The sequence below is a fragment of the Schistocerca serialis genome, chromosome 3 (genome assembly GCF_023864345.2).
Source record: "Schistocerca serialis cubense isolate TAMUIC-IGC-003099 chromosome 3, iqSchSeri2.2, whole genome shotgun sequence".
In the NCBI taxonomy this organism is placed as follows: domain Eukaryota; kingdom Metazoa; phylum Arthropoda; class Insecta; order Orthoptera; family Acrididae; genus Schistocerca; species Schistocerca serialis.
In genome coordinates, this window is record NC_064640.1 from 288454442 (window position 1) to 288478625 (window position 24184).

General features: G+C 44.1%; 1 protein-coding gene across 1 annotated transcript in view; it reads right to left on the bottom strand.

Annotated features, from left to right (window-relative positions):
- LOC126470792 (stAR-related lipid transfer protein 13) overlaps nucleotides 1–24184 on the bottom strand; it is a 254057-nt gene that overhangs the window by 151010 nt on the left and 78863 nt on the right. The window contains exon 3 of the mRNA XM_050098802.1: nucleotides 2828–2927. Within this exon, the coding sequence (XP_049954759.1) occupies nucleotides 2828–2927 (100 nt within the window). The remainder of the gene's footprint in view (nucleotides 1–2827; nucleotides 2928–24184) is intronic.

The window sequence follows — 24184 nt, forward strand, 5'->3', positions numbered from 1 at the left end:
TATAAAACTGGGTCAATGAAAAACTTCGTGAAGTCCATGGACAAAACTATGGGATGTATTTCTCTATATCCACGAGAAATTTCCACGACTTAGTGAGGCGAAAATGAAGAGGGGATATTCGTGGATCACCAACTACGCAAACTGTACAAAGATGAGCATTTCAACAGTATCCCGAAAGGTGATGAAAATTTAGCTTGGTACGCCTTTGTTCAAGAGTCAACAAAATTTTTAGGAAGAAAGAGGGCAGAAAATTATAAGGATCTTGTGGCAAATCATCTGCACTGCTCAGTAGACTGGCGCGCAACATTCCCTTAACGTTATATTTCCTAGATTCCCACTTGGATTTCTTTTCTGACAAATGTGGTGCTGAAACCGACGAGAACGGAGAACGCTTCCATTTCGGACATGGAAATGAAATGCAAGGGGAAGTGGAGTGCAACAATGTTAGTTGATTATTGCTGGGTATTGATCAGGGAATCGCCAGCAGAAAATCACAAACGCCAGGGAAAGCGGTTACACCTTCAGTGACCTTCTTCCGAGGGATAACACCAACGTAAATACAAGCATAAACGTATACAGGTAATAAAGTAAAGTTATCATAACTTCAAAACGAGAGCTAATCTTGCATTTTCGTTAACATTTTCGTTATCAGCATACCAGAAAACCTAAAGATCAGCTGGTTATATGGTAGTTACAGAAAAAAGTAAAATTTTGTTGGCTAGTGTAATTTTTCATACAGTGCAACAGCAAACATGCAATACTTACCACGTGAACGCGGAAATCTGAAAATGGGTATTTAGAGCGTATGCCAGAAACCGGTTATGGTTTAAATAAACAAGTAAACCTAGATAAAATGGTGACTGCTTGCTTTCAGTTTCGTTCTAATAAATGTTCAATACACTAACATATGTTCAAATAATCTGTAAAAGGCACTAAAGGCTTTTTTTTTATCTTATGGACTTAACTGCTAAGGTCATCAGCCCATAAGCTTACACACTACTTAACCTAAATTATCCTAAGGACAAACACACACACCCATGCCCGAGGGAGGACTCGAACCTCCGCCGCACTACAGGTTTCCCACAAAGCTTCAAGAGATATAATACTCTGAACTGGACTGTAGAAATATAAAATAAGAGTGGCCAGCTACAGATACTTAATGTGTTTGACCTAATACAGGGTGTTATAAAAAGGTACGGCCAAACTTTCAGGAAACATTCCTCACACACAAATAAAGAAAAGATTTTATGTGAAACATGTGTCCGGATAAGCTTAATTTCGATGTTAGAGCTCATTTTAGTTTCGTCAGTATGTTCTGTACTTCCTCGATTCACCGCCAGTTGGCCAATTGAAGGAAGGTAATGTTGACTTCGGTGCTTGTGTTGACATGCGACTCATTGCTCTACATCAAGCACATCAGTACGTAGCATCAACAGGTTAGTGTTCATCACGAACGTGGTTTTGCAGTCAGTGCAATGTTTGCAAATGCGGAGTTGGCAGATGCCCATCTGATGTATGGATTAGCACAGGGCAATAGCCGTGGCGCGGTACGTTTGTATCGAGACAGATTTCCAGAGCGAAGGTGTCACGACAGGAAGACGTTCGAAGCAATTGATCGGCGTCTTAGGGAGCACGGAACATTCCAGCCTATGACTCGCAACTGGGGAAGACCTAGAACGACGAGGACACCTGCAATGGGCGACGCTATTCTTCGTGCAGTTGACGATAACCCTAATGTCAGCGTCAGAGAAGTTGCTGCTATACAAGGTAACGTTGACCACGTCACGGTATGGAGAGTGCTACGGGAGAACCAGTTGTTTCCGTACCATGTACAGCGTGTGCAGGCACTATCAGCAGCTGATTGGCCTCCACGGGTACACTTCTGCGAATGGTTCATCCAACAATGTGTCAATCCTCATTTCAGTGCAAATGTTCTCTTTACGGATGAGGCTTCATTCCAACGTGATCAAATTGTAAATTTTCACAATCAACATGTGTGGGCTGACGAGAATCCGCACGCAATTGTGCAATCACTTCATCAACACAGATTTTCTGTGAACGTTTGGGCAGGCATTGTTGGTGGTCTTGATTGGGCCCCATGTTCTTCCACCTACGCTCAATGGAGCACGTTATCATGATTTCATACGGGACACTCTACCTGTGCTGCTAGAACATGTGCTTTTACAAGTACGACACAACATGTGGTTCATGCACGATGGAGCTCCTGCACATTTCAGTCGAAGTGTTCGTACGCTTCTCAACAACAGATTCGGTGACCGATGGATTGGTAGAGGCGGACCAATTCCGTGGCCTCCACGCTCTCCTGACCTCAACCCTCTTGACTTTCATTTATGGGGGCATTTGAAAGCTCTTGTCTACGCAACCCGGGTACCAAATGTAGAGACTCTTCGCGCTCGTATTGTGGACGATTGTGATACAATATGCCATTCTCCAGGGCTGCATCAGCGCATCAGGGATTCCATGCGACGGAGGGTGGATGCATGTATCCTCGCTAACGGAGGACATTTTGAACATTTCCTGTAACAAAGTGTTTGAAGTCACGCTGGTACGTTCTGTTGCTGTGTGTTTCCATTCCATGATTAATGTGATTTGAAGAGAAGTAATAAAATGAGCTCTAACATGGAAAGTAAGCGTTTCCGGACACATGTCCACATAACATATTTTCTTTCTTTGTGTATGAGGAATGTTTCCTGAAAGTTTGGCCGTACCTTTTTGTAACACCCTGTATAATGCGGTGAGGTATTGACTGGACAGTGCAGTATACAAAGTAGGGTTAAGAGGAAGCCAATGAAAGCTGAGCACTCACCATCAAGCCGCGACCAGCGCCGGGACCGCGCCTGGAACGTCCACTGCTCGCTGAGCGCGCACTCCAGCTCCTCCTCACTGTCGTCAGCAGACACGTGGCTCTGCCAACACCGCACAGGTCACATCAATACACTAAGGAATTAAAGACATTAGCTGCCAGTGGCCATCGATTTATGTCAATGGGAAAAGTTGAAATTTGTGCCGGATCGGGATTCGAACCCAGGTCTCGTGCTTACTAGGCAGATGTTGGGGGGCGGGGGGTTGGGTTGTTTGGGGAAGGAGACCAGACAGCGAGGTCATCAGTCTCATCGGATTAGGGAAGGATGGGGAAGGAAGTCGGCCGTGCCCTTTCAAAGGAACCATCCCGGCATTTGCCTGGAGCGATTTAGGGAAATCACGGAAAACCTAAATCAGGATGGCCGGACACGGGATTGAACCGTCGTTATGCAGATGTGCTGACTGCTATGCCATCCGGGCGCAGTGGTCACCACAACCGCACGGACCACCCTAACACGCCTCCCGTCAGACCCAAATTCTCAACTTGTAGCACACACTACCGATGTCGTGCCCCAGCTCATTAGCCTCATTACTTGCGGCATCTCGCCGATTCCCCGAAAGAATTCGAGCTTGGTGTGCGTCTGCGCTGAAGGAATCATTGGCCGTCATCGCTTTAATTATACATACATATGTGGGGTCTCTTCTTTCAGACAGGTCCGAAGAACAGGTACCAAATATACGAAGGTTATTCGAAAAGTAAAGTCCGATCTGGTGCGAAATGGAAACCACAGTGAAAATCCGATGAGGCTTCGCACAGATGTGTTGGGCGGTGTCTCTAGTATGCCCGTCGATCGCGTCGCGTCGCTCTTTTCAGTTCTGAGCGCACAGTGAGCACGCAAAGATGTTTAGAACAATAGTGTCTCCCGCCAAGTATCAGGGCCTGGTGTGAGATTTCGCCTGATGTCATGCAGACCGCGTAACATAACTGTCATATGTTTCCTTCTGCATGACAATTCTCGGCCACACTCTGAAGGGGCAATGACGATGCTCCTGCAGCGTTTTCGATGGGAGTTGATGATGATGATATTTGGCAAAGTCCCAATTTTTTACACACTCCATTTTTTTTTACACAGTCCAATCTAGCCACTGTCACGAATGTTGATGATGATAATGATAAGGCCAACACAAACACCCAGTCCCCGGGCAGAGAAAATCTCCAACCCGGCCGAGAATCGAACCTGAGACCCCGCGATACAGAGGCAGAAACGCTAGCCACCGGACCACGGGCTGGGGACCTCCGATGGGAGTGGTTGGTGACCCACTAAAGAGCCCGTAATTGGCTCTCCCTGAGTTTCATCTTTGCTCAGATGAACCGCTAGCTATACAGACAACATTCTGGCACAGACAACGAGCTGTAGACCAGCGTAGAGAATTGGCAGGAAGCACAGGCGATTTCCCTCTATGACGAGGCTATTGGAAAGTTGGTACAACGCAACGACAAATGACTAAATCGGAGCGGCGACTATGTAGAGAAGTAGCTGGAAGGTGTAGCTAACTGTTGCAAATAAAACATTTTTGATTTTCGCATTGGTTTCCATTATGTGAACGATCAGACCTTACTTTCCGAATAGGCCTCGTATATTACATCAGTACCGAGAGAGTGGCACGACAGACATTTGTTACTGTGACTTTGTAGTTGTACACCTTTAGATTGTTACACTCGAACATGTGACTTCCAGAATTTGCAGATCATTGATATACACAGTTTGATTGTATAAATCTGATTGTGTAAATTAATTTTGTAAACTTAGACCAAACATAGCCATTACAACTATGGACCTAATTTAAGGCATGTTACGCTTGATGGGTAGAGAAGGTAAGTAATTAGGCGAAGTACAAAAGAACAGGGCTATGCTTAGAGTTGCGGTCTACAAAATATTCGGTTCGGTAGTTCTGGTACACTACATACATGACGCAGTAAATGGTAGGATTACAGTAGTATTGGTAGGGGAAGAGACATAAATGAACGTGTGAGAAAGGAATATATAATTAGAACCGCACGTCGCTCAGTGTTTTAGTCCATTGTGTATTTCATATCCTTACAAAATATAAATTGCATTTTATAAGCAAAAAAAAAAAAAAATGAAAAATCATCTGCTATTGTAACAATTACTTTTCATTCAAATACATTTTACACGCACAAATACAAAAAATCTGTAAAATCACTGTTGTTATTTCATACTCAGTACAACGTTCTTCACCATAAATAAAGGCAAGAACTTCCTGATACATTTGACAAGTGCGAAACTGGTTTATCAGTAACAGAAAGGCATTTTGCATAGGCTCGACGGAGTAATGAAGCGATGTTTGATATGTTTTTGTTTTGCAGCTTTTTAATTTGAGCTTTTCTGCAGGAAATTGCGTTTTCTAGCGCTATATGATAAATATGTATTTTTTGTTTATTTTTTTTTACACCATCCATCTGCTTCGCATTACAAATCAACAATTTTCGAATAAAACCTTAGTTAAACAATGAAATTTTCAATTTTGTTAGAAATACTGTTTATTTATATGTAGCAGACTGGAGATTAACTATGAAGAACAAAAATGTCCCGTATGTTACGTGGCCCTTTATGTATCCACACTCTGTTTCTAGATGGTTCACTGCTTCCCGTTTCAAGGGAAATCTTGTAAGACATCTAGAGAATACACATAAAAAACAGTCGAAATGAGGTAACGCCTGATGGGTACGCAACACACGCAATGTACAGGTAAAACGGTTACTATCATAACTGACCAAAGCTACTACGAATACTAGTCTACGTTTTCTTACGAAAGTCTACAGTAGCCTACGGTAGTTTTACAACTCTAGCTAACCCCAAACAAAGTTCCAGCCAGCTGTGACCATTAAATACAAGCATGTAAGATATTTGCAATAATTATTTATTTGTATTTCTGTTATCAGACACTTAAACTATTTTATATTTGATTTAACATATTGCAACGCATTTCGAGCTTTTTATGTCCATTTTCAGGCGCACACAAAATCGTTACATAAAAATAAATTGTCCTAAACTAAATTAGCATAGAACTTTTTGTTTACTGTCCGCTGATGGAGTGTCTGTTGGAGTATTTGAAAGGAAGGGGGGCAGGGCTGTTGTTGGCCAGAAATTGACGTCCAGTGATTGCTACTGTTGTTTTGGAACCATGACTCGTTTGACATCACAGCCCGTGTACGATGCAGATAGTTTTGAATCAGTTGTTATAGAGCGATAATCGTATGATAGATTTCTTTATAAGGTAGTTGTTCACTTGCCATTTTGGCGTCCCAGAGCTTCGTTTGCATCACTGGTACACTGGTGGAGCTGTTGTGTAACATTACACTATTGCGCTATTTATTTTGGCAATTTTTGACGTTAAATTACTTACATGTAAAAACTTTGCACTTAATACAAGATGATGGCATATCAGGATATGTATGAGTATCGACTGTAGCATTTTACAGCTATATTAGTGATACTGACAGTCTGGTAGCCGTTTGTTTCATGTTGGCACATCTTAAATCTACTGCAATAGAGCTGGTTTAAGACTACTGATGAATTCCGAGTTTGTGAATGCGGTTATCTCGTTAAGAACATTATCCCAATGTTTTGTATTATGAATGAAATTTTCCATGTCTTCCATGATATCCATTCTTTACCTTTTTCCGATTTTGTGCAAGTGCAGTGTATCACACGATTTTCGCACAATGACAAGTGATGCAAAACTATCTGCATCCCACATAAGCTGTGCTGTCAATCATAATCAACAACGAAGCACAGCTCCACACCAGCAGAAGACATCACTGAACATCAATTTCTGGCCAACCACTGCTTCCCCTCCCTACAAATACCCCAACAGCCACACCGGCAGTGCTTCATTATTTAGTTTAAGAGTTTATTTTTGACTAACAATTTGATGTGTGCATAAATGCCTGAAGATGGCCAGAAAATGCTCGAAACGCTTTGTATTATGTTTAACATAAAACAATTCAAGTGACTGGTACCAAAAAATGCAAATAAATAAATTTCCCGCACAGTCACGGTCCCCAAACTAAGCCAGTATGGCCACAATTAATTAAGACGTTTGCAAATGGCGTCTTTATTACAAACAGAAGACACAAGGATGCAGCTGTAAGTATTTCATCAGGAACAACTGGTGTAACCGAAAGTCTTGTGACAGAGTCGGTAACTTTCAAGGTAGGGACCACGCCGCCTCCAGAGTGTGAACTATCGCAACTGCGTCCTACCGGAACGGGGGTCCGAGCGCTCTGTATCACCACGCTTGTGCAGAATCGAGGGCTTTCTAAGGGTTCGATGATTGCGCTCTCATTTAACTTTGGTTCACCCCTTAATAGGGTTCCATTCGTCGGTTGTCTGCTGTCACGCTTTGAGTGAAAGAATTACTACACAATGAACTTTGTCAGTTGCCAGTGAGTTCAGACGTGTTCATTTCATGAAATCGACCGCGCTAAAGAGATTGGCATATAACTACTTCGGATGCTGTCTAGCGTTATGATGAACACGAGAGTAACATTCAACTTAGCACGCAAGCTCAGTTGAGCGAAGTCCTCATATGATGCTCCATAACCTGTCATCGTTGACAGGTAAGGTTGTCAAAGGCTGGACGAACTGGGACGCAAGTTTAGTTCCTTACCTTCTTCCATCTCCTCCCCCCCCCCCCCCCCCATCACCCCCGCATCTAGTCAGTAGTCACCCCTACTCTCTGCTGCGTAAATTGTTAATATATGGATATACTTATACTCATGCATGAGCAGTAGCATCGGTGTTTCAATTGTGATGTGAAATGAACTCTATCATTATTCGTCTGTCTTAATGCTTAACTCATTTACTGGCACCTGAATGCATTTTTTATTCTCTGGGTTCCACAAAGATTGTGCCTATCGTCTTTTCAATAGCAAAATTGTATCAGAGAAATCTAACCTTGGTGTCTAATTACGTACGGTCTTCAGACAATAGGTTATGCATGTCGTCCCACGATAAGACAGTCGCGCAACAAGTGTGGCGCGTTGTCAGAAGAGAGGACATGTTCAGCGTTTCCTGCAGGTGCAATTCTCTTGCTTTACGGATGGCACATGCATCGCACTCGTGATGAGGGAGACCGAATGAAACAATCGATTCAGTCGGTTTTTGGAAATTAATCGACTCATTCGGTTGTAGCTTTGCATATTGGAAGAAATGCCCACTCATTCTTTTTAGCGACAACAGTCTACGGGCGCAACCGAATGAAAACAATCTCTTCAGCCGGTTGTAGCTTTACGTATCAGTTGGACTATTGATTCATTGTACTGAGTGAACCAGTCTGTGGACGCAACTGAATGAAAGGAGTCGACGCAGTCCGGCGCATTCAGTTACGAGCGGAAACATTCGATCGTTTTGCCATTGTTAAATCATTGTTATTGTTTGCACTCTGTTATAGCCTGATGTCACTGTTATTGCCGTTCCGATATTTACCTTTTATTCAGTGCCAGTAAGTAGCGTTCAGTACAGTTTTTCATTCGTGTTCTGAACAAGCGTTTTCGCAATAGTGATTTTCGTGTCTGGATCACAATGTCAAAACTGTCAGTGGCGTGAGAATGAAAGAAATCATATGAATGAATGAAAAGCTATTCTCAGGATAAATTGAATGCGATTTACAGAATCTGCCAAGATCATTCATATTATGAAACTTCATTAACTGAAGAAATTCTAAGAAAATTAACGAGCGGTGACAAATATATTTCGCAAAAAAATACTTCTGGGAAGTGACAGGATACGCTTAAAAAAGTAAGTGCTTAAGTCAAAAACAATTTAAAATATTGTATCTTATATGTTTTTTTGTGTACGTCATATCAAAATTTACCGCAGTGAATTGTCATTGATGGGAGCAAACCAGAGGGAGGGAGGGGGGGAGAGGGAGAGGGAGAGGGAGAGGGAGAGAAAGAGAGAGAGAGAGAGAGAGAGAGAGAGAGAGCTTCAGTAAATTTAAATAAAAATTAATTGTTCATTTATTTAAACATAGTTTTATAATGTTGTACCAATTGTTGACATTTTAAACCAAACAAAAAAATCCATATTTTATACCAAAATTAGAAAAAGTTCGTAATTAACTAAGGAAATCCATAAATTTTGAAAAGTACTTAATTTTTGGAAATATGCTTGTTATTCACGTCGCCTTGAAATAAGATACGCTACTTGTCACTAGAAAGTTGGCAACCCTAGTCATGGTTCATGTATAACTGAAAACGCTGAAAAATTATGTAAATGAAATGACTCAAACCCGGAGACTGATCGAAAACATTCATATCACTGTGGAACTGTCAGAGAATTGCGCCAGTCGTCTATCTCACATTAAGTATAAAACCAGTGAAACACAGAGTGACTGAAAACATTGAACAGCTGACATGGCGACTGACCAATCGGTTGTTAAAACCACTCGGTTGTCCCATCACTATGTCGCATTGTGGGAGTGGAAAGGTGCGGCAACTCGAAACGCAGTCCAAAGTTGAAGCACGTATGACAGTATGATTCTAGAATTGCACAAAGATTCACCGTGAAATTCTGGGGTTATACGAGCCAAATCGAAAACAGCGGCCAGCAGTAGCGAAATGGTGAACAATTTGTCTCAAGTCGAACAGACGTAGGCGATGATGATTGGGGCCTCTAGACCTGGCATCGAGCGATTTCCATCTGTCTGGAAAACTGGAAGAACATCTGGAGAGAAAGAGATTTTCCAACGATGAGGAAGTTCACACAGCGGTTCTCGAATGGCTCCGTGACAAAGGAGCGCATTCTATCGCCGATGAGCTGAACAATTGGGAGAACGTTCCGATCGTGATTACAGAGATATGGCGACTATGTTGAAAAATAGTGTCGTGTATCTGTGTTATCCTGAGGTGCAGTGCAGCATTTAGTAAAGTTACTTGCCCTGAAATAGTAATTTGAAATTTACTTTTTGAAACCCCTCGTACATCATCAACCACTTTGTAATAACCTTCTGCTTCTTTTCCAGGTGGACAGTGTGAGAAAGCGTGGTCGAAATATTTAGGGACATAAGCCTGGCAGTAGGAACGAGCCTGATTCAGTTTTTATATACACAGATTAATTACATCTGGGGATTACATACCGGCTGTCTCTTCTAAGAGAGCAAACAGGGCAGACTAACTGATAGTCCAGCTGTGTGTGAAAACTGAGTAGCGCGGCTTGCGTTGATGTGACGCCGACGCGGCTCTGTCTGCTACCGCCATGCAGAAGCGCCGCTCAGCAGCTAATTATTCTTTGTATTTTGCTTCCCAATTACTATTTATCTTTAAAATGACTATCGCATTAGGTTGATTTTGGGCTGCTCTATCGACTGTTGCTCATAAAAAATCCAAATTTTGTTCCGCAACGAGAAGAAAAAAACAACGATGTTGTATGTTGACACTCGGCGTCATACGCAAAACGTTGTGACCAGTACTTATTTTGGTTGACTCCATCTACACATTCCAAACAGAAAATTGGAAATATCTGCGGAAATGCCTGAGAAAAGCCACTTGAGGGGTCTTAGATGAGACATCAGGTAGTATGTACACAGAGCAATGCATTACAGCTTCTTGCATGTTTGCTATAGAAAACACTCAGTTTTCAGATGAACCTCGCATGGTGTTTTAATACTAAAACGATTGTTTCGTGGCGTCGTGCGGTATTACAATTGCGTCCGCAGCCGGAATAATGTATGCGCACTTAGCGATGTGCAGCGTGCGAGGCAAATTAACAAGAGAAACGTTTATCGGCGGACCATGATCATTTCGCGGCACTGTTACATTTGTAAAACAGTCTTTAATCAAATCAACGGACGCTTTGACCCACGAGACAAGTTAAAAAATTGTCACTGCTCCAATACCAAGAATAAATTATCTATAGCACTAACGAGATTCGAAAAGATTCCAAAATCCTACCACTGGTATGGCAAACGTACAAAGAAAAGTCAGCGCACTGCCTTCAATTGGTTAACTGTGAATTCCTCAGACATTTCCGTGGTGGCAAACAGGATAACAGTTCACAGCAGCGTAGGTCGAGAGCAGCACCAAAAAGTAAAACACTTCAAATTTCCAGAGAAACAGATGCCATTTATTTGCCTCACTTAACCTCCATCAAACACAACTGCCTCTAGATAACAGCACTACAATCTAACGTGAAGCGCTTCTACCCTCTGGCATGTCATGACTGCAGAATTAACAGCTATTCTAGTGGTTCTGAAATACGCTACCCTAAAAAACTTAAGGACGAGATTGATAAAGTAACATAATGTACTAAACCTCAGTGGGAATGAGTAAAACTGGGGCACCATGTTGCCACAGGTCCCCCACAGTAGTGGGGCAAAGCGGGTTCTATACCACTTTGAATTGATATTCTAATTAATTAGTTGATGAATTTAATTAATTAGTCAACTACTTTGATATCAAAAGTGGCGCAGAACCCTCTTTGCCATACTGTTTCTCAGTCACGAACGGAGAGCTGGACATCACACTGCGTGAGGTCAGCGTGATTATAGAGCCAAATATGGCAGCTGAGCAGAAAATGACTGTGTCCGTCAATCTGCTAGCAGTTATGGTATAATGTCGTGGTGCTCTTCATTACAACATGGCTGGTAGACAATATCTCGATAACTTCACATGGTAAAAATCATCACGAAACTGGAAGAAGAGCGAATCGTTAAGAGTGTATAGTCCAGTAATTTTGTATTGCCCATAGAATTGTTTCATGTGTATGGGGAGCATTTAGAGCTACAGGCACTGCTACCTGACATTGAGGAGGTGGTTGACCACAGTCAGCTACAGCGGCAGATGACTGCTACATTCTGCAACAGGCAAGTAGGCTCCTACATCGAACAACAGTGTAAATACAACAATGTTTAAGAGAACTGCAAGGCATACAGCCTCATGCTCCACAGTGGCATGACGACTGAGGATGGTTTCTTTGCACGACAGCCAGTACATTTTGTTCCCTTGACACACGCAAATAGGTGGCGCTATTTGTGATGGTGCTTAGAGTGAAGGTACTGGACCAATGAGGAGTAGGGTCACATGTTCTCCTCAGATGACAGCATAAATGGCGAGAGTTAGGAATATGTACTGCACCTAGGAACATTGTCAAACATGTTCATTTTGGTGGTCCAGGTGTCATAGCGTGGAGTGGCATTAGGTTGCATGGGCATATCATGGGTAAATCTTCGAACACAGTACATTCACCAATGAATGTTATTCTGACACTCACTCCTTTACCATGTGCATCATTTCAGGGTGTATTTGACCTTGACTTCATTTTATAGTTGACAATGCATGGCTGCATCAAATATCCCAGGTGGAGTAGCTCTTGGGGGTAGAGGGTATATGGTGAACAGACTGGCCTGCCTGTTCCCCCAACTTAAATCCCATCGAGCACATGTGGGATGTGTTAGCGAAATGTACTGCTGTATGCCCACATGCACCAATGACCAAACGGCAGTTGTCAGCCGCACTGGTGGAGGAATGAAATGCTCTATCACAAGAACTCCTTATCAATCTTGTGGCCAGCTTGGGAGCACACTGCAAACCAATTAACAACTTTAGCGATTTGCAATTTTCCCTGTTGATACTTCTTTGATTGGCTTTAAAATAATGAACTCACTTTTCACACTGATTCGATTAAAAAGGCAAGACATTAACAAAGAGTAACAAAAGTAATGGTTTGAGTATCTAACCCTGTGGAACACGGATGCTGTGGCATCCCTGTAGAGAGGTATGCATGTGGCCAATCATCTCGCCCATAGTGAGGTGGTGCAGTGATTATGGCACTAAATGTACATCTGGAAGGAGTAGGTTTAAAAACCTGTGCTGATCAACTATGGGTTTGGGAGAATGGAGTGGGTGAGCGGTTCTCTACTGGAGTTGGGTGGAGGCATAGAGGATGAAGACAGCCAAATGTTGTCAAAGCTCTTTACTTTTAACCATAATCAGACATAGTGCAGAGTGCCTGCAGCACGCAGGTGACAATGCTTGAACCTGCACCCAGGCATTCCAGTGTGAACATGCTCCTGTAGGCGCTTCTCAAAGAGGCAGCACAGTAGTAAGCAACCTTGGTTACCAGCGCATTCTAAGTGGCCAGCTGTTGCTGAGTAAGGGTAGCATGACAGCTTTCTGGCTCGGGTGGCCAGACTGGGGCAGGCCAGAAACCAGCCTAGTGGGAGGGGGCAGTGATGTCTGGATGATGAACCCCGTACTGATGGCTCGGAAGTTGTGTCTGGTGGTCCCGGACCCCAGTGATATTGAGCTGAGAGGACTTAAGTTTGTACGTTGCACCATGAGGCGGTGTCAGGACCTCTAACTGGCGGTCTCATGCAGATGGAAGAGTAAAGGTGACCTAATGGCTAAGCGGTCAAGCAATGGTTGTTGGTTTGTAGCCTGGTTGGGTCGATGATAGCTGTATCAGAAGATTGTTGGTGACCCAACGACAGAGCCTGACACACAGTGCACGTCGATACATGGTCCAACCGTGCCAGTGACCTACTCAGCTGGCCTGGTAGAATATATATGCCCAAAGGAGGCCTGTTAATGCAGAAGACAAGTACTTGTCGCATACTTGAGTGTTGTTAAAACTTGATGAGGGCTGGCAATTGCATGGAGAAGTGAGTCGATATCGAGGAGACTGTCAGTATGACGATATGCTGCACTGCCCGCTGCAACCTGCGCCCTGCATATGTCACAGGGCTCTTGTCTGGGCCTGTGCCATTACATAGGCCTGCAGTCGGCGTTACGAGCCCATAGCCTGGTTCCCATCCAATCCTCCAGAATGGCGAAGCATCCCATTCACCAGGATTCAGCTTGTGGCCACGTGAGTCGCCACATATGCAACATCTACACTGCCACAGACTTTCAACAGAAATGGTTCAGTGTTCGATCTCAACTCGATGGAAGAGATCCTCCGAGTTATACACGTTATGATACTGTTACAGAAACATGCCGTACTTTAAAGACCTCAAAATTTCTGAGATTTGTAACTGTTTACAGAGTCTTTAAATTTAGTGCGGACTTCAATGCGAAATGTTTTTAACAGTTTATACAACAAAACCTGTTCACGAAATGTAGCGAAAAATGCAAAGGGTTCCCCGTCATACATAAAGTATATGAGAAGCAAAACAAAATCATTATATTGACTGCTTAATAGAAGTTATGCCTTCACTGGAGCAGATGCAATAAATATTCCAATATTTGAATCAAAGGCACCTAGGGATATCAATGTTTTGAAAGCAGATGCTCTTCATATATCCAAGAAATTTTAATCAATAAAGGTAAGTTTTCCGGTCCAGACTGTATATCATTTACGTTCCCTACAGCGTCGAGACAGCTCTATTTTTTGCAATCCTAACCAATCGCTTGCTTGTCGGACGATCCATACTTAAAGTCGGTACTGTTCCACAGGTTATGTAAAACACATGAAATGAAATAGAAGGAATCCAATAAATTGCAGACTCAACTCATTAACGTAGTACTGCAGTAGGAGCTTGAAATATATGCTGTGTTCGAACGTTATAACTACACCTAGTAGAGACCGTCTTTGATGTATAACAAGTACAGGTTCAGACTATATCATACTTATGAAACAATTGGATCTCAATCAGCTCAAAAAAATTAGTGTTATCAACAGAGATTTCAGATTGATTCCATATTCATAGATTCCTAAAAGGTTTTTGAATCTGTCACAATCAGATTGTAATCAAACTGCACGCCTTTGGAATATCGTCTCAGCTATCCGACTTAATCTGTGATTTCCTATCAAAAAGGCCTCAGCATGTAGTACCTGAAGGAATGCATTTAATGAAGTTCAAGGAAGTATGATAAGGCCTTTGCTTTTCTTGATCTCTACAAATGAATCTGGAGACAATCCGAATAGTCCTCTTAGATTATCGACCTACGTCGCTGTCGTTAACCATCTAGTAAAGTCAGCATAAGATTAAAATGATTTAGATAAGATAGCAGAATGGTGCGAAAAAAAGTAGTAGACCCTGAACAATAAAATGTGAGGTCTTCCACATAGGTATTACGAAAGTTCCGGTCAGTGTATGTTATGTGATAAATGACACAAACTTAGAAGTTGTATATTTTGGTGTTACAGTTAAGAATAATTTAAAGAGGAACGATTATATTGAAATTACAGCAGGGAAGGCGAAAAAGTGAATCCACTCACAAACTGCTTACATTACGATTTTCCGTTTTCTTCTACTGTACTGGTGCCCAATATGGGACGCTTGAAGGATAGGATGGCCAGAAGGCCTCGAAAGTAAGTCGGTAGGTACAAAAATCTGTGAGGAACCACCCGTATAGCTCAGTGGCTAAGAGCATTACCTACAAAAGGGAATGATTCGCATTCGTGTACCGGTACATCTCTCAATCTTAATCTACCAGGATTTTTAAAGCGCCACACGCTCCGATGCAGTTTGAGAGAGTCTTTACAGCAAATGTTCATGCCATAATTTTATTCTGCAGATGATAACTCAGAAAAAGACTCCAGCACATTCAAAGTGAATACCATCAGTTAAAAATGGAACTCCTTTTTTCCCTGAAATCGGGTTTGTGGCGAAACAAGCGTTGTGTCATTTTGACAGACACAGATACGAGTGAGTGTGCCGGGACATATCCCGGTTCACTACTATCAGCGCCAAGTCGTCATAACGCGCCTGTGCTTAGCATACAAAGGACTGCACCGTAATCTAAGAGTGAAATTAAAAATTAAAATAACTTTTCCAGACTCTGTCAGTGTGTGCTTCAGTATATTAATGGTAACATTGTGAAGTCTCAGAATGATCTAATGGATATGTTACTCTAAATACACTCCTGGAAATTGAAATAAGAACACCGTGAATTCTTTGTCCCAGGAAGGGGAAACTTTATTGACACATTCCTGGGGTCAGATACATCACATGATCACACTGACAGAACCACAGGCACATAGACACAGGCAACAGAGCATGCACAATGTCGGCACTAGTACAGTGTATATCCACCTTTCGCAGCAATGCAGGCTGCTATTCTCTCATGGAGACGATCGTAGAGATGCTGGATGTAGTCCTGTGGAACGGCTTGCCATGCCATTTCCACCTGGCGCCTCAGTTGGACCAGCGTTCGTGCTGGACGTGCAGACCGCGTGAGACGACGCTTCATCCAGTCCCAAACATGCTCAATGGGGGACAGATCCGGAGATCTTGCTGGCCAGGGTAGTTGACTTACACCTTCTAGACCACGTTGGGTGGCACGGGATACATGCGGACGTGCATTGTCCTGTTGGAACAGCAAGTTCCCTTGCCGGTCTAGGAATGGTAGAACGATGGGTTCGATGACGGTTTGGATGTACCGTGCACTATTCAGTGTCCCCTCGACGATCACCAGTGGTGTACGGCCAGTGTAGGAGATCGCTCCCCACACCATGATGCCGGGTGTTGGCCCTGTGTGCCTCGGTCGTATGCAGTCCTGATTGTGGCGCTCACCTGCACGGCGCCAAACACGCATACGACCATCATTGGCACCAAGGCAGAAGCGACTCTCATCGCTGAAGACGACACGTCTCCATTCGTCCCTCCATTCACGCCTGTCGCGACACCACTGGAGGCGGGCTGCACGATGTTGAGGCGTGAGCGGAAGACGGCCTAACGGTGTGCGGGACCGTAGCCCAGCTTCATGGAGACGGTTGCGAATGGTCCTCGCCGATAGCCCAGGAGCAACAGTGTCCCTAATTTGCTGGGAAGTGGCGGTGCGGTCCCCTACGGCACTGCGTAGGATCCTACGGTCTTGGCGTGCATCCGTGCGTCGCTGCGATCCGGTCCCAGGTCGACGGGCACGTGCACCTTCCGCCGACCACTGGCGACAACATCGATGTACTGTGGAGACCTCACGCCCCACGTGTTGAGCAATTCGGCGGTACGTCCACCCGGCCTCCCGCATGCCCACTATACGCCCTCGCTCAAAGTCCGTCAACTGCACATACGGTTCACGTCCACGCTGTCGCGGCATGCTACCAGTGTTAAAGACTGCGATGGAGCTCCGTATACCACGGCAAACTGGCTGACACTGACGGCGGCGGTGCACAAATGCTGCGCAGCCAGCGCCATTCGACGGCCAACACCGCGGTTCCTGGTGTGTCCGCTGTGCCGTGCGTGTGATCATTGCTTGTACAGCCCTCTCGCAGTGTCCGGAGCAAGTATGGTGGGTCTGACACACCGGTGTCAATGTGTTCTTTTTTCCATTTCCAGGAGTGTATATTACTTTAATAAAAAATTAAGTGCGCTAAATAATTGAGCTAGAAAGCGAAAAATTGTTCAGAATGTAAAAAAGTACGTCACAATCAAAAGTTACAAGTCTCTTCTTTGTCGGAGCAATATTTTACTCCAAATCGGCGTTTTTCCGGAAAATTGAAAGCGCTAAACATTAGACTCAGAAAGATGAAAATTCGTATTTAGCCACAGTTTGATATAAACACATTAACTATTTGACTCCATCTTCAAATTATTTACTAATAACGAAATTTCGAAAGAAAACATCCTTATTCATAATAAATTAAGTATCATTTGTATTTGTTATAGAAAGTTCTTATTACAGCCCTTGATTACATTGATGAAATAATACAGCTACAACAAGTTTCAAGACTTTATTATACACTCCTGGAAATTGAAATAAGAACACCGTGAATTCATTGTCCCAGGAAGGGGAAACTTTATTGACACATTCCTGGGGTCAGATACATCACATGATCACACTGACAGAACCACAGGCACATAGACACAGGCAACAGAGCATGCACAATGTCGGCCCTAGTACAGTGTATATCCACCTTTCGCAGCAATGCAGGCTGCTATTCTCCCATGGAGACGATCGTAGAGATGCTGGATGTAGTCCTGTGGAACGGCTTGCCATGCCATTTCCACCTGGCGCCTCAGTTGGACCAGCGTTCGTGCTGGACGTGCAGACCGCGTGAGACGACGCTTCATCCAGTCCCAAACATGCTCAATGGGGGACAGATCCGGAGATCTTGCTGGCCAGGGTAGTTGACTTACACCTTCTAGACCACGTTGGGTGGCACGGGATACATGCGGACGTGCATTGTCCTGTTGGAACAGCAAGATCCCTTGCCGGTCTAGGAATGGTAGAACGATGGGTTCGATGACGGTTTGGATGTACCGTGCACTATTCAGTGTCCCCTCGACGATCACCAGTGGTGTACGGCCAGTGTAGGAGATCGCTCCCCACACCATGATGCCGGGTGTTGGCCCTGTGTGCCTCGGTCGTATGCAGTCCTGATTGTGGCGCTCACCTGCACGGCGCCAAACACGCATACGACCATCATTGGCACCAAGGCAGAAGCGACTCTCATCGCTGAAGACGACACGTCTCCATTCGTCCCTCCATTCACGCCTGTCGCGACACCACTGGAGGCGGGCTGCACGATGTTGCGGCTTGAGCGGAAGACGGCCTAACGGTGTGCGGGACCGTAGCCCAGCTTCATGGAGACGGTTGCGAATGGTCCTCGCCGATACCCCAGGAGCAACAGTGTCCCTAATTTGCTGGGAAGTGGCGGTGCGGTCCCCTACGGCACTACGTAGGATCCTACGGTCTTGGCGTGCATCCGTGCGTCGCTGCGGTCCGGTCCCAGGTCGATGGGCACGTGCACCTTCCGCCGACCACTGGCGACAACATCGATGTACTGTGGAGACCTCACGCCCCACGTGTTGAGCAATTCGGCGGTACGTCCACCCGGCCTCCCGCATGCCCACTATACGCCCTCGCTCAAAGTCCGTCAACTGCACATACGGTTCACGTCCACGCTGTCGCGGCATGCTACCAGTGTTAAAGACTGCGATGGAGCTCCGTATGCCACGGCAAACTGGCTGACACTGACGGCGGCGGTGCACAAATGCTGCGCAGCTAGCGCCATTCGACGGCCAACACCGCGGTTCCTGGTGTGTCCGCTGTGCCGTGCGTGTGATCATTGCTTGTACAGCCCTCTCGCAGTGTCCGGAGCAAGTATGGTGGGTCTGACACACCGGTGTAAATGTGTTCTTTTTTCCATTTCCAGGAGTGTAAATAACAATCATTATAATGAATCTTAAAGAGGCAGTTCAGAGCTCATGTTCTACTTCCGGTTCCGCTCTTAAAATTCTAGCCGGCAAAGTTAGAATAAAATCGAGCTAAGACTTTTTCAGTAACAAAAGCAAACTTAACCCTAGTTATAGAAAAATTAAGAAGATTGTAAATTGTTAAAAGACAGAGTTATTAATTAAAACATGTCCGAGAAAGATGCCATTTAGATGCTGCTACCTGTGCTTAGAGCAGTTGACAGCAGATGTTTCTGGTCGGTAGCTTGCTGGGGAGGGCGAGGCGTCTGTCATCTTCGTAACAAGGTCATACAGACTTGTCCGATCTCCGGCATGCTGGCCAGCCAAACAGAGCTGTGACGCCTGCAGTGTTGGAACGTACAGACACTCTCGTCCGATGTGATCAACGAATCAGAATCAAACGCCTCGCTGCTCAGCTGGACGCACCTGAGAGGTTCAAGTGGCTCTGAGCACTATGGGACTTAACTGCTGAGATCATCAGTCCCCTAGAACTTAGAACTACTTAAACCTAATTAACCTAAGGACATCACACACATCCATGCCCGAGGCAGGATTCGAACCTGCGATCGTAGCGGTCGCGCGGTTCCAGACTGTAGCGCCTAGAACCGCTCGGTCACACCGGCCGGCCACCTGAGAGGAGCTTACAAAATTTCATTGGACTGTTCTTCTTCATGCACCATACGGCCCGTGTGTCGCACCTTCCAAACACGATCTGTCTGCCCAATGAAGGATGCACCCCATGGGGAGCAGCATGTGGATGATGTGGAGGTTATTAACGCAGTGAGACGTTGGCTCTGACGTCGACCAGTTGAGTGTTACCATGTAGGCATACGGGTTCTCCCAGTAAGGCTTCGAAATGCCGTCGCATTGATTATATTGAAAAATAGGATTTTGTAGACAAAAGAGTGGAGAATAATACTGTGTATTGGAATCTTGAATAAAACCAACATGTTGGGTGTTGGGTAAATAATCTATGATGTCCATCGGTTGCAAGAGCCTGAAAACTATTTTTTCGGTCAGCCAGAAAGCGATGGAGAGCATAATAACCATAATTTCCAGTCTGCAAGTCCACATTACCCATTGTGCTTACTGAAAACAAATGTTCCTGCTTGCTGTTTACTCAGCAGGATCAGGAAACGATCACTATAAATAAACGTTTAGAGTTTTAGTTGATATATTCAGTAAAAGTTCACACGTACAAGTTATAATAATATTTCGAATGATAATAATAATCTCCCTATCAGAAACAGCACTATTAACAGTTTAGAGGCGACCTCTACGGAAAGTTTCAGGTAAAATGGTCCATCGCCCTGACTTCTAATCACCAGAAGTTAATTGCTCGCCTCAAAAGTGGAGCCGCACGAGGTGGCCGCGCGGCTAGAGGCGCCATGTCACTGATGCGACCATAATGATGCTGTAAACAGAACCTGGATTCATCCGAAAAAATGACGTTTTGCCATTCGTGCACCCAGGTTTGTCGTTGAGTACACCATCGCAGGCGCTTCTGTCTGTGATGCAGCGTCAAGGGTAACCGCAGCCATGGTCTCCGAGCTGATAGTCCATGCTGCTGCAAACGTCGTCGAACTGTTCGTGCAGATGGTTATTGTCTTGCAAACGTCCCAATCTGTTGACTCAGGGATGGAGATGTGGCTGCACGATCCGTTACAGCCATGCGGATAAGATGCCTGTCATCTCGACTGCTAGTGATACGAGGCCGTTGGGATCCAGCACGGCGTTCCGTATTACCCTCCTGAACCCACCGATTCCATATTCTGCTAACAGTTATTGGATCTCGATCAAAGCGAGCAGCAATGTCGCGATACGATAAATCGCAATCGTGATAGGTACAATCCGACCTTTATCAAAGTCGGAAACGTGATGGTACGCATTTCTCCTCCTTACACGAGGCATCACAACAACGTTTCACCAGGAAACGGCGGTCAGCTGCTGTTTGTGTATGAGAAATCAGTTGGAAACTTTCCTCATGTCAACAGATTGTAGGTGTCGCCACCGGCACCAACCTTGTGTGAATGCTCTGAAAAGCTAATCATTTGCATATCACAGCATCTTCTTCCTGTCGCGTCTGTAGCACGTCATCTTCGTGCTGTAGCAATTTTAATGGCCAGTAGTGTATATTGTAAACAATGACAGACTTAAACACTCTCGAAATTAGTTTTACATTCGTCCATTTTGTACCGTTAATGACGAGGTATTGAATTCTAGCTGCTGAGAATGCAATCGCATATTCGGTTCGATACTCGGTAAGCTCGTATTTTGTTCGCTTGCTCACTAATAACCGTATGGAACTGTATCGGATGCCTTCCGGATACTAATGACCTGAAGTTACTAATGATTGTCAGGTCATTAATATACAACATGAACTGTAAGGGTCATAACACACTTAGCTGGAGTATGCCTGAACAGCGTCATCTAGTGTAACATTTCTGATACAACTTGCTTTCGCGGTAAACTTAATATACCGATGTCAAAACGTCACTGGCCATTCTGTGTTTGAAGAAAATGTATCGAGTGGCCAGTGACTGTGTTGGATTCGGCAAGGGAGGACTCGAGCGAGCAGGCAGATGGCTTTGGGGCCGGTCCGTCCCACTGGGGTCATTTCTCAACTCTGCCACGGAGCGCTGAGGGGGTGCTACACGACGACGAGCGCAGGGAACGTAAACTTGGGATGTAAAGCAGAGAGGGACTGGAGTTCGTCACGATCCCAACAGCCGCGGCTCCAGCACTGCAAAAAAACGTTCTACCACACCATGGAGAAGCCACTAGAGATCAACAATCACAAGCCGCTGTAAAGTTCGTGGAAGATGATACTTCGTACCAATGTTTGTGAATTTATCTACTGTGTCACTTATTTCGTGTACTAAGCTAGTTACAAATGACTGTCTACATGCCTCTCAACTCGTCCTAATCTGTGCAATCGGTTTCGGGTTATCATGCCGATCTCCAGATGGCTACACTTGTTTTACTACATTATTTTTGTCAGCATTATGTCGCCGGCTTACACTTTTTATAATGAACGTCGTTTCGTCTCTTTGTTTTTCTCATTATGCATTTCTGGGCGGATGCACACGTGTATTACATGAACAACTGTGGTACAAAACCAGTTCACAAAATACTTCATGCCAATTGCAGCTTTTGCGTGTAGTGCTTTTGTTTACAGTGCAAAGATATCAGCCATTTCCTAACAAGCAAAGATCTTAACCAACTAATGTAAGCAAATAGTTTGTGTCGGAAGTGCAGCAAGTCCTTTGTTAGTTGTAGGTAGTATCTGACAGCAAAGAAAAGAAAATGGACTTACCAGAACTAGAAAGTTAGTTTATAGTTGACGAAGAGGTACAGTATCGGGCGCCTTTCGAAAATATAGGAATATAGAATCTACTAGTTAATCTGCACAAATGATTCTCTGTTAAGAAAGTAAAACATCCAATAATATTTCCACTACGCTCGTCGAAATGATGCTTCCTTCTTCAGGATCAGCCAACGACTGCTTAACTTATAATACAACCCCTTCTTTTCTCTCCGATCTAGAATAGGCCCTACACCTATCCGTACTGGTTTGGGTATTTAATTTTAAGTTTCTATGTACTACCACTTTCCATTACCAGATATTTAGTGTTCAGTATGTGCACCCCAGGTAGCTGACGGTATGTCAATCCTAAGGGCCTGAGTTCGATTCCCGGCTGGGTCGGAGATTTTCTCCACTCAGGGACTGGGTGTTGAGATGTCCTCATCATCATCACTTCATCCCCATCGACGCGAAAGTCGCCGAAGTGGCGTCAAATCGAAAGATTTGCACCCGGCGATCGGTCTACCCGACGGGAGGCCATAGTACCATGACATTTACATTTTTTAGTGTTCAGTATTAGGCGCTAGTTTAACATAAAGAACTTTCCCCGTTTTCCGTTACGATTCTGATTTACTCTACTTTAACATAAGCACGATGGGGTTCGGAAAATTAGTATCAGTATCTAAAAATTCCTATAAATTTTGAAGTAATAGAACAAGTTTATGTATTTTGGTAGCAATATTTCGCAATTTGCGTAGCGAAGGATCTATCAGTGTCTAACAAATTCAGTGCAATATTGAAAGGCAGCTTTGGTAACACGTAAGTAAAAATTATATTTCAGAAGGTCTTAACGAAGACCGTCTCTTTTATGTGAAATAAATTAACAAATGACGGAGCAGATCCTCCTTGGTGCACAAAAAGAGTTGAACACTGTTGCAGAAACAACGAAACAAACATGCCAAATTTAAACAGTCGCAGAATCCCTAAGATTGGCGATGTTTTACAGAAGCTAGAAATTTAGCGGGGACTTCAATGCGAGATGCCGACAACAGCTTCCACAACGAAACTCTGTCTCGAAACCTGGCAGAAAATCCAAAGAGACTCTGGTCGTATGTGAAGTATGTTAGCGGCAAGAAACAACCAATGCCTTCTCTGAACGATAGCAATGGAGATACTATCGAAGACAGTGCTGCCAAAGCAGAATTACTAAACACAGCCTTCCGAAATGTTTTGACAAAAGAAGACGAAGTAAATATTCCAGAATTCGAATTGAGAACAGCTGCCAACATAAGTATCGTAGAAATAAATATTCTCGGAGTAGTGAAGCAACTTACATCACTTAGTAAAAGCAAGTCTTCTGGTCCAGACTGTATACCAATTAGGTTCCTTTCGGAGTATGCTGATGCATTAGCTCCATACTTAACAATCATATACAACCGTTCGCTCGACGAAAGATCCGTACCCAAATACTGGAAAGTTGCACACGTCACACCAACATTCAAGAAAAGTAGTAGGAGTAATCCACTAAATTACAGGCCCATATCGTTAAAGTCGATATGCTCCAGAATTTTAGAACATATATTGTGTTCGAACAATATGAATTACCTCGAAGAAAACGGTCTATTCAGACACAGTCAACATGGGTTTAGAAAACATCGTTCCTGTGAAACTCAACTATATCTTTATTCACATGAAGTGTTGAGTGCTATTGACAATGGATTTCAGATCGATTCCGACTTTCTGGATTTCCAGAAGGCTTTTGACACTGTACCACACAAGCGGCTCGTAGTGAAATTGCGTGCTTATGGAATATCGTCTCAGTTATGTGACTGGATTTGTGATTCCCTGTCAGAGACGTCACAGTTCGTAGTAATTGACGAAAAGTCATCTGGT